The sequence below is a fragment of the Orcinus orca genome, chromosome X, assembly GCF_937001465.1.
Source record: "Orcinus orca chromosome X, mOrcOrc1.1, whole genome shotgun sequence".
Lineage (NCBI taxonomy): Eukaryota > Metazoa > Chordata > Mammalia > Artiodactyla > Delphinidae > Orcinus > Orcinus orca.
The window spans coordinates 32,893,290-32,910,711 of NC_064580.1; the positions used below are offsets into that span (position 1 = coordinate 32,893,290).

Below are 17,422 nucleotides of genomic sequence, written 5' to 3' on the forward strand. Positions count from 1 at the left end.
ATCTGTATATCTTCTTTGGAGAAATGTCTATTTAGGTCTTCTGCCCATTTTTGGATTGGGTTGTTTGTTTTTTTAATATTGAGCTGCATGAGCTGTTTATATATTTTGGAGATTAAGCCTTTGTCCATTGATTCGTTTCAATGGCCAGTGATTTAATCAATCATGACTATGTAATGAAGCCTCCATAAACACCCCAAACAAACAGGTTTCGGAGAGCTTCCGGATTGGTGAACACGTGGAGATATGGGGAGAGTGGAGAGCCCAGAGGGGTGTAGAAGTTCCTCACTCTTTCCCACATACCTTGCCCTAAGCATCTCTTACATCTGGCTGTTCCTGCATCATATCCTTTTATAATAAACTCATGATTTAGTAAGTAAAATGTTTCTCTGAGTTCTGTGAGGCTCTCTAGCAAATTAATTGAACTCAAGGAGCGGGTCGTGGGAACCTCTGATTTATAGCTAGTTTGTCAGCAAACCTGGACTTTCAGCTGGCATATAAATTGAGTTACCAAGAAGGGTGTCATTGGAACCTCCAACGGGTAGCTGGAAGGTCAGAAACATAGGTAATAGTCTGGGCTTGCAGTTGATATTTGAATTGAGGGAGGGGTAGTCTTGCAGGGCTGAGTACTTAACCTGTAGAATCTGATGCTATCTTCTGGTAGATAGTGTCAGTTTTACGTTAAATTGTAGGATGCCCTGCTGGTGTCTGAGAATTGCTCATTTCTGTGGGGAAGCTCTGCCCCCTCCACATGCTGAAATTGGGTGTTGACCCAAAAGATGTACTATTAGCAGTTTTGTCACTGTTGTTTTGAGTCTTTCAAATACTTTATGTGGATTGAATGTTAAGCAAAAAATAGTAACACTTCTTACACATAGTGTATTTGGGTTTGCTTGTGATGGGGTCTTATATTTTGTATGTTTTATTCTTCATTTCATTTGTCTAGGAATTTATTTTTAGAGTATTTGACAAAATTAGCATTTTGTGGCACAGTAAAAACTAACGGGTCTTTCACTGCTGATAGTTTGAGAAGCACTGCTGTAGAATTAAGTACTCAGGTTGGTGGCTCTTCTTGTGGTAAAGGTCACAGGCATCCTCTGTGTGGGTCCATCATTGAATCCATATTTGTAGTCAGGGGTCACTTGTAGATCTTGTCTTATTTGCAGAGTGGAGGTAAGTGATGACAGTTGAATCCTGAGCCAGTTCAGGTTATTAGCCTCAAACATTTATCTCAACTCTTCTCAGGTGTTTCATCATTTGGTAATCCCTGAGAAGGGGAAAAGGTTCTTTTCAAAGGCTTTTAATTGCATTGTTACAGAATATGTCATTTGAAGCCTAGGAACCCTAAGTCGCATAACTACCAGAAAGAAGGAGCAAAGAAGTTTTGTTACACTTCTGTCAAAAATGCTTAAATGATGCAAATCACATTTTTGAATGACTATTCTTACTAGACATATGCCAGATAATTGTTCGGAATTCAGACATGGATTTTTTGATGGAATTTTAAAATAGTTCTCATCGTGGCAGAGTTAAGAATAGTTCTGGCACTCTTGTAAATATTTTAATACTTTTTAAACTGTAGCCATTTAAGACACTACATCGTGTAGATATGTTATATGTAAAGAAATGAGCACTTTTTTCTAAGGTTAGAATTAATGTATACCTGACTAGGAAAGTACCAATACTTGTCTTAGACTGCACTCTCCTAGAAGCAGACTCGGAGACAAGGTTTGAGTCCAAGTAGTTTATTTCAGAGGTGATCCTGAGAAGCATGGGCATTAGAGTAGGGAGTTGAATCAGAGAATGTGAGGAAGGCTGATAACAGATGTGGTTTCACACAGCTTCCACTGTGGGCAACTGAGGCTCAGTTCCACAGGGGATCTGTAGGAGCACTGAATCTCAGATGAATGAGAATGATGAATCTCAGAGTCAACCCAACTGAGTGATGAGGAAGCTGGAGTATTTATCTACCAGTTCCCTGACTATTCTTGGTAGGGGGCTGCTTCAAGGGTCATTAATCTTCTGGCACTCCTGGCTGAGTGTGCTCCCATGTGCCAGAGAAAAAGCCCTCCAGCAGAGATTTGTAGGTCTTTACCTACAAAGTAAGTAGGTGAGTAGCTTTCCGAATAAGAGGTGAATGCTGGAGAGATATGGTCAGGCTACCGACAGTGTCACTAAAGCATATGGCTCAGATTGTGGTCTTCACACCCATGCCTGTCTATCACAGGTTTGGGATGAACCAAGGAGCTGAGTTTGTACAGTAATGTAAACCAAATGCTCTGACTCCTTCATTGAGAAAGTCTTGCCTGTATATATGTAGGTTCTGGGTGGGATGAACAGCTTGTGATCTACTACCTCACTAGTAGAGCAGCACTTTTGAGTAGCTCATTGCTATATTACACTGCTGATCAGACACTGGTTTCTTTACTTAATCTTAATATTGCTTAATCATTTTTAAACTCAGATGTGTAGCTTCATGATCAAACATGTGGTCTATATGTAGTGAATGGTGCTATGATGTAAAGACACCAAATTTTATGATATAGGATACAAACATGCCAAATTACAAAATTGTATACATTTTTGTTGTCTTAAAAACAGACCTCTTAAATAAATATCATTATCACAATCAGTTATGACTTGATAACTTATTCTTTGATTTTCTAAATTTTACTTTTATAAGTTACATAAGCTGGCAAAGAAATGAGAAAGGAATTTCACATCCTTGTGTTTTTAATGAAATGGCACTTGAAAAAAACTGTCCTCAAATCAGTTAATTTTTTAATTAGGTAATGCAATATTATGATTTATAATAAATATATTTGGTCTGACCAAATATATATATTTCTCATATATATTTTGTCCAAAATATGTGTATTTCTCATATATATTTGGTCTTCATCCACAGTTCCTGGCTTATAGCTCCCCAAACCCTTGGGATTTCCTGAATGATAAGAGCAATGGGAGCATCTTTTGTTATAATATTTGGTGTTTTTTCCTCAGTTCCTGAAATCCCTTCAGAGCCATAAAGTTGAAATGGATATCTTGTTATTCATAAGAAGCCCCTTTCCACCAAAACTAGGTTTACGTTAATGAGGTGACTTTTGGAGAGCACCTAAGGATGGGAGCTAGTTGCCAGGGGAACCAACCAAGAGTAGAGCATTGAGAACTTTCACTCCCATGTCCTGATTTCCAGGGAGGGAATAGGAGCTGGAGGTTGAATCAGTCCCCAATGTCTAATTATTTAATTAATCATGGCTGTGTAATGAAGCCCCCCATAAAACCCCAAAGGAGGGGGGTTCAGAAACCATCCAACCAGAATGCTTCCACAAGCCACCATGCTGGTTCCCAAACTCCACGAGGAGAGAAGCTCCTTTGTTCAGGACCTCACCCTATGTATCTCTTCATCTGGCTATTAATTCCTATCTTTTAATTTCCTTTGTAACAAACCAGTAATCTAATGAGTAAAAGGGTTTCCTGAGTTCTGTGAGCTGTTCTAACAAATTAATTGAACCCAAGGAAGGGGTCGTTGGAACCTCCAACACATAGCCCATTGGTCAGAAGCACAGGTAGCAACCTGGGCTTGTGATTGACATCTGAAGTAGAGGACAGTTTTGTGGGACAGAGCTCTTAACCTATGGACTCTGATACAACTTCTGTGTAGATACTATCAGAATTGAGTTGAATGTAGGACATCTAGCTGGTGCCAGAGAATTGCTTGGTGGTGTGTATTTACTCTTTGCTTGGTAGTATTTACTCTTTAAATACTAGTTTTTATTTTGCCATTCAGGTCTAGTAAAATTTCTTCCTCTCTCTCTTACCCAAATTTTAGGTTCTGGTACTATACCGAGTTATACCACATAGCATCAATAATCTGCGCCCTGTACATGGACAAAATTCACCAAAAGTCAATCCTTGTTTTGCATCCAGCAACATATATTCTAATCCTGAAAGGATTCTGCTTAGTTTGATGAACACAAATTATGAGAACAGCTGACATGTTATTTGGAAAAACTGTCCCAAAGGTGAGAAATTTTTTCTTTAAATAAATTATCACAAATTGTAGTCTGACAATATAGAAGGAACCACAGAACCAAACACAGAATCCATAGATTCTAGACCTGACTACAGCATTTAATAGGATGTCCTATAACATTTTCAAGATCAGTTTCCTTACATGTGTCAGGGAGGGGGAAATTTCCCCCTCTACCTGTCTTGAATTCTTGTGACTGGACTAATAATAAAATTAACACAAGACAGATTAACAGGAGAAAAAGAAACACATTTTGATTCATGCATATGGAGGTCCCATAAAAATTGGACCTAAGAAGTGGCCAAAGCAGGCAGCTTTTATACTTTTTAAACAGAGAAATTGGTGATGAATTGGCAGGACAAAGAAACTTGGGCTTTGGGTGCTTAATTAGTGAAGAATCTAAGCAGAATTTGGGCTTGGGGTAGTCAATTAAATAAGTAATGTTTTGTTTATACAGGTATCTCTGCCCGAATTCCCTGTCTCTTGTGATAAGTATGTCCTTCTGCCTTCAAATGCAGGGAGTGCACCTTTCATGTGATAGATTCATCTCCTACTTTCAGGGACACAAAGAGGAGGGTCAAAGTGTCCCTGTTGCATTGGCTGTTTCTTAAGTAACTTGAATTCAAAATAATCAATATGCCATTGAGGCACATTTTGGGGCAGCCTACCCTCGGCCCCAACACATGTAAAATGGAAATAATAAAAGATGCTTCTTCAATTTATTTTGAAGAATAAATGGTAAAAATTATGTAGAGATGCTCTACAAATGAAAGATCGCCTTAACACTGCTGGCATTTTCAGCTCTATAAAGTATTAAATTTAGGTGACACTGCTGAAACCTTGTACATAATTAGTTGAGACCAAGTGAAAATTGACTAGAAAACACCTTACATGTCATTGTGACAGTCATATTGGTAATCACTAAGTGTGAATTTTGAGGGGGTAGGTCATATTAAGTCCATATACCAAGACCAAGACAAACAGGTGATCATAGATAGACCTGCTCCAGTGTTCAGGTGGTCACTCCCTGGTTCTGTCCTTGAGGAATGAGGCTTTATAAATTTCTACCCCAAGAGGCTTACATTCTTTGAAATAGTTCCAATTGGCTAGTATAGCTGTGCATTTTTTTCTTCATCATAAGCATTGCTTGTATTGAGAAGAGGACATGTGCACATTGTTTGTTTCTTTGGCTTCCATTCAGCTACCCTCTTCAAAGTACATACAAACCTGTCATGTTCAGAGTGGGTTATGTTTTATTTTTTATACAGAACCCTCAGAGTTTAATCTAAACTTTAGAAGTAAGGGGAAGATTAAAAGTATGATTTAAAATGAGACTTTGAATTACAGTTGCTCCTAACTTAAAGGCATTAGTTTAGCAAACATAGTGACATCAAGATTGAAAGAGATATATTGATATATTGGTATTAGAGAACAGTAAACATGGAATATTTTATCACCTTTTAATTGACATGCTGATAATATCAAGCAATTTGCCTTGAAACTGCAATTTAATAAGATTCAAATCTTATAAACATGTATTTGGCCTATTCAAAAATGTAAAACAAGGGCTTCCCTGGTGGTGCAGTGGTTGAGAGTCTGCCTGCCGATGCAGGGGACACAGGTTCGTGCTCCGGTCCGGGAAGATCCCACATGCCGCAGAGCGGCTGGGCCCATGAGCTATGGCCGCTGAGCCTGCACGTCTGGAGCCTGTGCTCTGCGACGGAAATGGCCACAACAGTGAGAGGCCTGCGTACCGCAAAAAAAAAAAAAATGTAAAACAAGGTGTTAATAAGCACTTTGATTACTGAGGAGTAACACTTTAACCAGTGTTATACAATATGTATATATATTAGAAATGAATATGTCCTTTTGTTGTAAAATTATTATGGTTCTATTTTTTACCAACAAAATGACGTACACAAGTTGTTTTCACAGAGTTTGCTGCATTTTTTAGAATAATGCATTATGGGCCCTGGCCTATTTTCTGCTTTTTAAAACACTGTGTCTCATGCCTTTGCAAAGCCCTTGCACTTTCTATTCCCTCTGCTTGGAGCTTCATTTTCTTGGATATCTTCACGATTCTTTTTCCCACTTCACTCAAGACCCTGCTCAAATATCACATTATCTGAGAAGCTTTCCCAGTACCCTCTCTAAATTAGTACATCCTTCAGTCCTTCTCTTTCTTGCTTATTTTTCTCAATAGTGTTGATCCCCGGTCATATTTATACCCTGCCTCCTCCTGTAGAATGTGAGCTTCTTAACAGGAACAGTCTATTCTGTTTTGTTGTTCGCTGCTGTAGTCTCAGAAAAGTGCCTGGAAGATAACAGATATCAAATATTGAGTAAATAAATAAATGAATGAAAAATGAGTGAATAAAGGGACACACTCAGGTTTTATATATTTCTCTACCCTATTTCAGACAATTGAGTGTACATTAGCTTACTAGTTTCTACCTGCTAGTACCAATGTAGGGATCAGGTCGAATGGTTGAATTAGAAAGAGGCAGTTTCCGTGTTCAGTATGTACCTGAGTACAGGTCTGCATGGTTAATAACTGTGGTGGTCCATGAGGAGAAGCTCTCTGAAGGGCTTTACTTAGGTTAACTTGGACTGAGCAAAAGTCATACTCAGTGCCCTGGATTTTTACTTCTCAACATTGACACTTACTCCACTCATCCCTCTCCATTGGTAAAGTCTCACCATGGTTACAGCTTGGTGCAGTGGTGTTGTACAGGGTAGATGGATAGAGCTGCACTTCACACCTTTTGATTAAGAAACTCTGAGGATGGGGCCTAGCGATCTGTGTTTTAGTAAACCCTCCATGTGATTCTGATGCACTCTAATGTATGAAGCAATTAGCCCATAGTATCACAAAAAGCAATTCGTGCTTTTAAATTGTTCACAGAATGGTACTTATTTACCAGTTATATTTGAAAAAGAAGTCCCTTTTTTTTTTTTTTTTGTGGTACGCGGGCATCTCTGTGTTGTGGCCTCTCCCGTTGCGGAGCAACAGGCTCCGGACGCGCAGGCTCAGCGGCCATGGCTCACGGGCGCAGCCACTCCGCGGCATGTGGGATCTTCCCGGACCGGGGCACGAACACGTGTCCCCTGCATCGGCAGGTGGACTCTCAACCACTGCGCCACCAGGGAAGCCCTTTTATACAATTTTTAAAGATTACTTTAAAGTTCTTTAGGTTATTTTCATTGAAATTTATCATAAAGGTAAGACTGTGCTTTTCTAAAGGTTTTTCACTCTAATACCCTGATTATCAAAAGTATTTTTCAATTAAGATAAACATTTTTTTTCATTTCCAAAATACTGCCTCTTCATCCTATTACACATTTTTCAAAGGTGAGTTTTTGGAATAATTTTGTATTGCTGCCTATATATTTTATGCTGTAGTCACTATAACTGTTCAGAAGACTTTTACTGGCCTCAGGCTTGGGAACCAGAGTATCCTGCCACTAGTTCTACCCTTTCCCCAATGAACACATTTCCCATCACTATAGATAGCTCTCTTTGGATCACACCCAGAGGCTGGCCCATATTCTTCATTTCGTGGGAATTAAACTCTGTATTCCATTTTTCAGTTTGTCCTTATGTTGAATAATTTTCCTATATATGTTGACTAACATTGTCCTTAGTGAAGAAATGTGAGATGACAGAATACTGATGAGAAACTTTGAGGTCCTGATATATTTCTCAGTTTTCCTCACATCATACTCACTAACAGTTTTCTACCCTGCCGAGGCTCCCCCTTTTCCCCCTAATAATCTCCTCCCCAGGCACCTTTATTGGTTAGCCTTACTGCTTATTGACAGAACAAGAAAGAATAAACCTTTGTGTTCTTTCAAAGAAGGAAAAGAATGTTTTCAGGAATGTGGACTAGCAGATGATCAAAGGGGCTGTCATTATTCTGTGGTAACTGCTGCCAGATTTCAGAATCAAGTGCTTTAGTTTCACATAACACTTTAGATATACTTAGCTCTGGCACTATTTGTGTTTGCAAGCCAGGCCTGGATCATTTTCAGTTGCTATGTGAATGTGTGCCATTAAGTCATAGTAGATCTTCATTTTTTGGAAATGTTAGGAGCTCCCTGTTGACTAACAATGACAGAGCTGCTTGTTGATCAGTGGTGTTTATATGTCTTTGAGTCTTTGCCTCAGACCAATCCCAATACTTCATTGCTGTGAATAATTCTTCCCCACTACTTCCACCTTTCTCTAGGAGATCATAAGCACTACATAAACTGAGAGAAAGAATCCTTCCTCCTTCTGCTCCTGACTCTACATTTTGGGTTTAATGCACATTCTGGCTATGTTGATTGTCCCTGCTGTTATTCCTCCCTAATTCTGGATTTTCTCTCAAATCTCTTCCAACAATCAGTACTAATTTATCTTGTTTATCAGTATAATTACATTTTCTGCCTTACTGTGATTTGTTCTAGACAAAGTACTTCCCCAGCCACCTCCCACTGCCCCTACCTGATCTGCCCGAATTGTTGCTCTTGTGTTATTCCTTGTTCTGAAATCAAGTCCCTCACCCTGGCGTCCACACCCTCCTCTATGTGGCCGTGGCAATCCTTAGTCTTTTCTTCCACAACTGGCCCCTTCTTATCTTATTATGCGTGATTTGGATTGTACTTTTTCTTTCCCGAATGAACACTATACTTCCTATATCCTTGTCCTAGAGTTCTTTACCTTTCTGATAGAATATACCTTTTTCTCACTTCAAACACCAACTTATTTAAAATCCAAGCATTCTTCAAGGCCATCCCATCTGCTACCTCCTCCTTTGGGCTTTTGCTTGAAAATCTCTTGCCATCTTTTACCTTAGTAGTTTGTCTACTATTACCTTTTACCATATTATATACTTTAAGTCAGGGATGGTATCTTAATCACATTAGTCAGTATTTCTAGTGCACAGTATTTTTTCTGACTTCTGACTAGCTTTTATCACATCTTTGAGGCTGTGAGGTCATTGTTATATTTAGAATACATCTAATTTATCTTTTAACACATAGGTGAAGCTGTTCTGATTCACAGCAATATTTTGTTTGCTCATAGCAACATTTCAGTGTCAATAACATTTTAAGATGTTTTAAGTAATTCAACAATTGATGTACTGTGCTTTAGCTCTTTTTATATATTTTATCTGTATTTCCTGTAATTTATAATTCTCTTCTTTGAAACTAGGCTACTGATATCTGTGATCCCAATCCAATCCTGATGCTCATGTTTTGTGTCTGCATGTATGAAAGACTTCCTGCATATCTCCCCAAGAAGGTGGTGCCCTTTCATTGTACTCTTCATGACACTGTGTTGAGAGAGGTAAGGATATCTTTGGGGCCAAAATATACGTGGAGTTAAACGTTTAAGTGGGTTTTAGATATTTCTTTCTCAACCCAAAATTAACAAAAGTATCAGTATGATAAAATAAGCCTTAAATGTTTTTTCCTTCTAAACTAAAGGTATAGCAGAGTGAAAGGGAGAATTTTTCCTTAATAGTAATCACTACCTACAATGAAATGATGCCTCATTCATTTGAGGAATAGGGTGGGGAGATGGAAAATGAAAGTTAAGTACTTTGAAGGGCAAATCATTCAGGAAACTTGAGATCCATTTCATGTACAAGAAGACTGACACAGTAAGTAGAAACTTGTGATCGGAGTATGCCTGGCTTTCCTTTAGGGAACTTTACACATCCAGATGAATTTTGTTCAAATGAGGATATGGAAAGGGAAGTAATTATGAAAGCACTCCTGACCAGGGCCACTGTTAATCCCCACTAAGGGCTTTTATATATGCTAGAGCTGCTAAATATGTAACAGTGAATTTTTTTAATATGCAGGAAAAATTAAAAATGAAATTTTCAGTCCTGTGACCCTGACAAAACTATATAAATATGTCCATGTTTTACAAGTGTTTTCTTTGATTGAGAAATATCTTGTCAGGGATCATCAACAGCACTTTAGTTTTCAAACAATATGTTTCATATGAATACTTGTGAAATATGTTGAGCATACAGTTTTATTTCTTATATTTGTTTAAGACTGTTCCTTCTACTAGTTTTCATAAAATCTTCAACCAGATTTATAGTTCTCTCCTTCTTTCTCAGGAAAGTCTGGGCTGTTAGAATCTTACTATGTACAGAAGTTAATTTACCTCTTTGGTCAGATCATTTTTATTCCTTGTCCTTAGGCTGTTTTATGTATTCCTCCTCATGTTAAGCTGGGGGGGTGGTAATTTGATACTTTTGATGCAAAACACGTCCATATTTGGTCTTCAAAAGATACATCCTGGTGTTTTGTAGATGTAACCTTTTTGAGAAAATAACTGTGCAGGCTCTGTGACTGTATGAGTGATGGTTAATAAGGATTCAGTTAAAAGTCAGGAAAAACTCAGGTCCTTGTCTCAAAGTGTAAAGGGCTCAATTTAGGGAAAGGAAAGCCACTCCTCCTGATTTTCTGTTAGCAAACATTGAGATATGATCCTTTTTTAAAAATTTTATTCCTTTCCCTTTTTTTGTTGGAAAAAGAGATACAAAACTCTTCAGAGAACTTTTTCAACAGTATTTTGTACGGTAATTCACTACGTGCAATGATAATTAAGGGCCTTGGGTACTAACTGGCCTAGAGCTGTAATTACAATGAAGAGGACTTTTGACTTCAGAATCAAATTTCTGAAGAGTTAGAAATGCTTTGCTTAAGCCTGCAGAAGATAGGAGAGGTCTGAATTAGATTTAAGCAGTGATTTATTTCACTTAAGTATTATTACTAGTTTTCTAATTCTGTACACGTTTTAATTTCTTTATGCCGTTTGATTATTATTTTGAAAAAGTTAATAACACAAGCTAATTTTTAAACATAAATTTTATTTGTGATGTTAAAAATCAGATTAAAGCATATTAAAATAGAAACATGGTTTCTTTTGACACTTTTTACTAAGAATAATGTTCACACTTTAAGATTATAGATGCGATTCTACATAGAACTTTTATTTTTCACAAATATAATAAACATCTTTTGAAGGAAACAATAAAAATTAAATAGAAATGCAAAATAAAATATTAATTACAACATACTTTGATTTTAAATTTCATTCAAGAAAATCACTGATTTGGAAATTGCTGAGAATCTATGGCATAGTTTGCCCATATGCATCAACACCATAAATGGCAGTGCCTAAGTAGTAGAAAGTCATTCTTAACAACCCTTTCAACCTTCCAGTATAAAGAAAAATCTCAAGAAACGGCTACTATAATTGAAAAAGTATTTTTGTAGCTATGTGTCACAAATAGAATACTGGGACCATTAAACAGTATAATGATCAGTGAAAAAATGTAGAGTGCAGTGATTTTCTGAGATACTTTTAAAAGCAATAGAACTATCTTTTTTTTTTTTTACTTTTTGAAACAAAATTTACACAGGAGCACAATAGTTAAAGAATGGCTGTCATTGCAAAAGGAGAATTGAGGTTCCAAAACTTGCTTTCTTTCCTTGAACAGCTTTCCCTTCTCCCCATCTACCACTCACATGACCCCTACATGAAATCCTGGAATTGGGTGGAATAATCTGACCACAGATGGGCCCTATGCCTTTGCATCATTTATTTATTTTTTTATTTTTATATAAATTTATTTGTGTGTGTGTGTGTGTGTGTGTGTGTGTGTGACATAATGAGAATGAGTAGCTTTCTTCAGATCTCAGGGCTGGTTATGGAAGTTCCAAGACTATAAACCAGTAACAGTTCATAGTACATCTACTATTATTTTCAACATTTCCTTCCAGAAAATGGAAATTAGCTCTCTGTGACTTAAAATCACTAGATCTGTTAATTAATACTTTAAATGCACACATACGTACATTAAAAATAAGACACTAGAGGAGTCTTGCCTCGATAGTTACTGAGATCTGTAAACAGGTAAGCAACATGAGAGCCCCAAATTTGAGGGTAAACAAAGGGTAGAAACCCTTCAGCAACAACTTACTTGTCTTGGTGGTTACCAAAGTTCTTATTGAAATATAAAAGTAGTTAATTTATCTTTCAACAGATATCTACCATATTCTATCTATGACTATAGTTCCTGGACTGCCTAAGTGCTGTCACCTTTTCCTTACTCTAATTTGGCCAACCATTCACTTCCCTCAGGTCTTCTGTGTCCTCTGGGTCAGTACTTTCCATGATAACTCTGTGTCGTTCTAATGTGTATTTTTTTTTAATTCCCATTATATTCTGCATAAACACTTATAAACTCACATTTTTCATGAAATGCTCTCTAAAAATGAAGTAACTCATTCTCAAATATTCTCCATATCTTGGCATCAGGAAGGAAGGGACAGCCAACCCTTAGCTCTACTACCACTTCTAGATAAGGCCACCATCGTTTTCAGCCTGGACCTCTGATACTAAACCTACACTCCTTATAATGCTTTCTACACTGAGCAGCCAGAGTAACCTTTTTGTAAATTGGATTATGTAAGCTCTCTGTTCCAAATTCTTTAAAGATTTCCCTTTGCAGTACAGTTAAAATCCAAGTTGCTAACTTTGGATTTCATATCTTCAAAGATCAGGTGTTCTTACATCTGTAATTTCCTTGACTGGTAGCTCTTTCTCCCTGCCCACTTCTGGAAAAAAAACAATAATACACACACACACTATCTTTGAACACAAATTCTGCTTCCTTCCAGTTACTATACTAGGAGTAAGTATTTTCATGATTAAAATATATAACTCTTTGATAAAAATAAGAAATGTTAAGTTATATATTTTTAAAATTCATGATCTCATTTATACTCTTCTTCAACATAGATCCTACTGAAAAATTCAAGCTTGAAAAACTTAGTGTATAATGCTACAATTATCGGAAGAGATGCCACTGACTTCTTCCTCTCCCAAGGGAAGGTTGTGACAGTTTCTCCAAAGTAAGTGTTTTTTTTCTTTTAATTTTGCTTCACTGAACATATCAACCCTAGAGATTTAATGTGTGTTATAATTACAAAAGAGCGAGCTGGATTTGTTTTTTTTTTTAAATAAATTTATTTATTTTATTTATTTATTTTTGGCTGAGTTGGGTCTTCATTGCTGCTCGAGAGCTTTCTCTAGTTGCAGAGAGCAGTGGCTACTCTTTTTGTTGCGGTGCACAGGCTTCTTATTGCGGTGGCTTCTCTTGTTGTGGATCATGGGCTCTAGGCACATGGGCTTCAGTAGTTGTGGCTCCCAGGCTCAGTAGTTGTGGCTCGCAGGCTCTAGAGTGCAGGCTCAGTAGTTGTGGCGCACGGGCTTAGTTGTTCCGCGGCATGTGGAATCTTCCCAGACCAGGGCTCGAACTGGTGTCCCCTGCATTGGCAGGTGGATTCTTAACCACTGTACCACCAGGGAAGTCCCTGGATTTGTTTTTAACAGATATATATGTGTAATGAAAAGATTGCCACTGCTGATATAGATAAGTTTTTCATATGTTACTGAGATTTCTCACCAATTTTGTTAAAACAGTTCTAACAATATAAAGCATTTACTTTTTATGTATGCATTTAATTTTAGTTTATTTTGCATGCATATGGTCCGTAGAGAATAGCCTCTAAGTTCTTTATGTACTACAGTCCCAGTCCAGGAAACTGGAACCAGTGTGTGCTAAATATATATATATAATATTTAGTTGTTTCTGATTATAAATGCACTTCGTGCTCATTGTAAAAATTTAGAAACTATGAAAGATTGAAGAAAAATAAAAGTAAAGACTAAAAATCTTACCTCAAAGATACCCCCAATGTTTCCATTTTTCTCTGTCGCTTCATAATCATTGTATATTTATGTATGGATGTATACATACATGTACACTCCCAAATTGTGATGATATTCTATATAGTCTCATTTTTATTTGATTCTGTTCACATGATACTTGTTTAATGTTTCAATTACTAGCCCATTCTCAAAAATAAGGAACAAATGAAAGCCTCAGAGAATAGTCTTGAGAAATTAAATACGAACATAATATATAATTCTTCCTAGATCAACAAATCCTACTTCATATATTAATGTGTTAATGATGGCAAATACTCTTATTACATATTACAACGATGATATGAGAATAGCTGTGTCAGTACCACAGGAGTTGACAGATTTGATAACCAGTAATGGTCTTTAACCAGTCTTAAATTTTAGTCATTGTCTTTGTATTCAATTACTTTTTCCTTGTACAAAGCAACAGACTATAACTGCTAATTATCTTTTAGGTTTTTGAACTATACCTTAAACTGAATTACTTTTCACATGTAGTCTTTATTACTTCTAATATATCAAACACAGAAATAATTGGAAATGGGAGACAACTTTAATTGTATTTAAAATACGAAGAAACCCAGTTACAGTAGTACATTTGACTTGTGTCATTAGCCTCTGTTCATTTTCTTCAGTTGCTGCTCCATGCTAAAGGAGTATATAATTTATAAAATCTGAATATTCATGGTTGAGACTATATCCAGATTGAATTAAATATGAGAAAAACAATTCTCCACTCACCTCCATCTATATTATAAATCAAATCCCAGAATAAAACTCTTTGTAAAAACAGCGCATTTGTTTTCCAAGTTATATTTCTTATACGTCTGTTATAAAACACAACTTTGGTAATACAAATTCATTTGGACATTGTCACAGTACCATTTGTCTTCCCTCAGGACTTTGATAAATGATCTCTTCTCTGCCCTTCAAATAGGATGATACAAGTGAAAAGAATTAAGTCCCCCCCGACCCTTTGTTCACTCATAAACCTGATAGCCTCTTCCAGTATTTCAAAGTTCTCATGATGTGGAAATTCTTCCTAACAACCACACTAAACCTCTGATGTCGTAGCTTAAGACCATTTTTCTTGTTAGTTAAATTAACAATTAAATTTATAGTTTCTATTATAAATGTAAAACCTGTATACCTGCATTGTTGAAAATTTGCACTTAACAGAAAAGTATAAAGAGGAAAACAAAAATTGTCTAGAATTCCATCAGATAAACACATTTAATTTATTCATTTCTTTCCAGTCTTTTTATATGAACAAGTATGTGTTTATTATAGCATATGTATAATTAGATGTTTACAAAGTATATGTATTATATATATAAATATTAAAACAATATATGTTAAACATTTGTTATGTATGAAATCTATATAGCATACACTTTTATGTACCTTTTCATATTTAATCATTCTTGCAACCATACTAGTGTCCTCGTTTTACAAAACAAGACATTGGGCACAGAGACATTAAATCATTTGCCCAATTTTCCCTGCTATTAAATGGTGAAATAAAGATTCAAAACCAGCCAATGTAAATCCAGAGTTAGTACTCTTATTAAACTAACACCTGCCATACTGTGTGTCTGTGTTTGTGTATATCATATTCATACAGAGCCCTTGGCATTCAGTGAAATGTGACTTTGACTATTTGTAAGAAATCCTGAAGATCCATGACATATAATTATATCATTTTTGCTTCTCCAGGAGCTGGTTTGTGAGAACATTTCACTTGGGTGAACGTAATTCCCATTAATTTCTCAGCGGTGCTTTTTTCTTTTTATTCACCATTGTACCTTTAATGGTCTGCATCAATATAGAAAATATTTATGAATATTAGCTTCTTGAGGTTTTTAACACATGCCAAGTGAACGTTAACTGACCATATATCCATGTACACTTATACATGTAATCATGAATATATGTATTCATATTTTGACCATATTGTACATGTATTCTTGTTTTCAACTTCTTTATCTTTTTTAATCAAAATTTAATTTGAATCTGCTTTAACAACTCAGATACAGAAGAGTTTAACATGCAAAGGAAATCCTTCTCCCCTCATATTCCCATCTGCAGAGATCCAATTCTATTTTTTTTTTTTTTTTTTTTGCGGTACGCGGACCTCTCACTGTTGTGGCCTCTCCCGTTGCGGAGCACAGGCCCCGGACGCGCAGGCTCAGCGGCCATGGCTCACGGGACCAGCCACTCCTTGGCATGTGGGATCTTCCCGGACCGGGGCACGAACCCGTGTCCCCTGCATCAGCAGGCGGACTCTCAAACACTGCGCCACCAGGGAAGCCCAAAGATCCACTTCTTGAGTGCCTACTTTTAACTCTTTCAACTATGTCTAATTTTAGTTCTTCCAGTGGTTGCCTCCATAAATATAAATAATCTATATATCTTTGCCAGTATTTTTATTATGTCAACTTCAGAAATAATGTCTTGACATATAGCTATAATATTTGATGGTCTTGCTTACTTATTCCTCTAGATGGATCACCCTCCCACCAAACATCACTAGTTTTATCCTCTGTTCATTACTGTTCCAAGAGTAAAAATGTGTTTTGTAAATATTTCTTATGCAATCAGTGTACAAAGCATCTTTTGATGCTTTTTTTAAGCTGAGAAAATAAATTCTAAAGAAGTGAGTAAATTTAATCCTTCCTTCAAGTATACCACATTCTAGAGCACCTTACCTTTCATTCTTATTTGGACTGAGTGCTTTCCAGACCTACTGAAGAGCTTAGTATTGGGCACTCTATATTTCTCTTTGGATAGAAACTAATATCCTTCTCTTTCTTAGTGTACTCACTTATTTACTAAAAAACTTCCTTTATGAAACCTTCTAATAAAAAGTATGGGAGAGGTAAATTCCTAAAATTTTTATTTTTAGGCATGTCTTTTGACTACCTTTACACTTGATTTATTTTTTGCTTCGTATATTTTTCCAAGATGAAAAGGTTTTTCCTCATAACTCTTGAGATAATTGTTCCACTTGCCTCATGGTATTCAGTATTGGTGATGAGAAAGTCTACTATAATTCTGTTTTCCCACACCTCTGGACATTTTTAGGATCTTCCATTGTGTTGTGATATTGTTCCAGAATGCATCAAGGAGGGACTTTTTTTTTTTTTTTTTTTTTGCGGTACGCGGGCCTCTCACTGCTGTGGTCTCTCCCGTTGCGGAGCACAGGCTTCGGACACGCAGGCTCAGCGGCCATGGCCCACAGGCCCAGCTGCTCTGCGGCATGTAGGATCTTCCCAGACTGGGGCACGAACCCGCATCCCCTGCATCAGCAGGCGGACTCTCAACCACTGCGCCACCAGGGAAGCCCAAGGAGGGACTTTTTAAATTCACTATCTGGGTGCACAGTGAGTCCTTTAATTATGAACTTGTTTTCCATAAGCTCTGAAAAATTCTCTTAAATAATTTCTTTCATCATTCTCTCCCCTCCATTTTCATTGTTCTCATTTTCCAACCGTTAGTTGTTGGATACTACCTGTTAATTGGATCCTCTGTATATCCTATCTTATCACTCATATTTTTCAGCTCATTGCTTTTTTCTCTCTTTATCAACAAGCCTTCTTTTCCAACTGTTT

General features: G+C 36.8%; 1 protein-coding gene across 1 annotated transcript in view; it reads left to right on the top strand.

Moving 5' to 3' along the window:
- The window catches only part of CFAP47 (cilia and flagella associated protein 47), a 541,109-nt gene that overhangs the window by 285,903 nt on the left and 237,784 nt on the right, over positions 1–17,422 (top strand). The window contains 4 exon segments of the mRNA XM_049704952.1: positions 3,830–4,022; positions 7,765–7,952; positions 9,228–9,362; positions 12,843–12,959. Coding sequence (XP_049560909.1) covers positions 3,830–4,022; positions 7,765–7,952; positions 9,228–9,362; positions 12,843–12,959 — 633 coding nt within the window.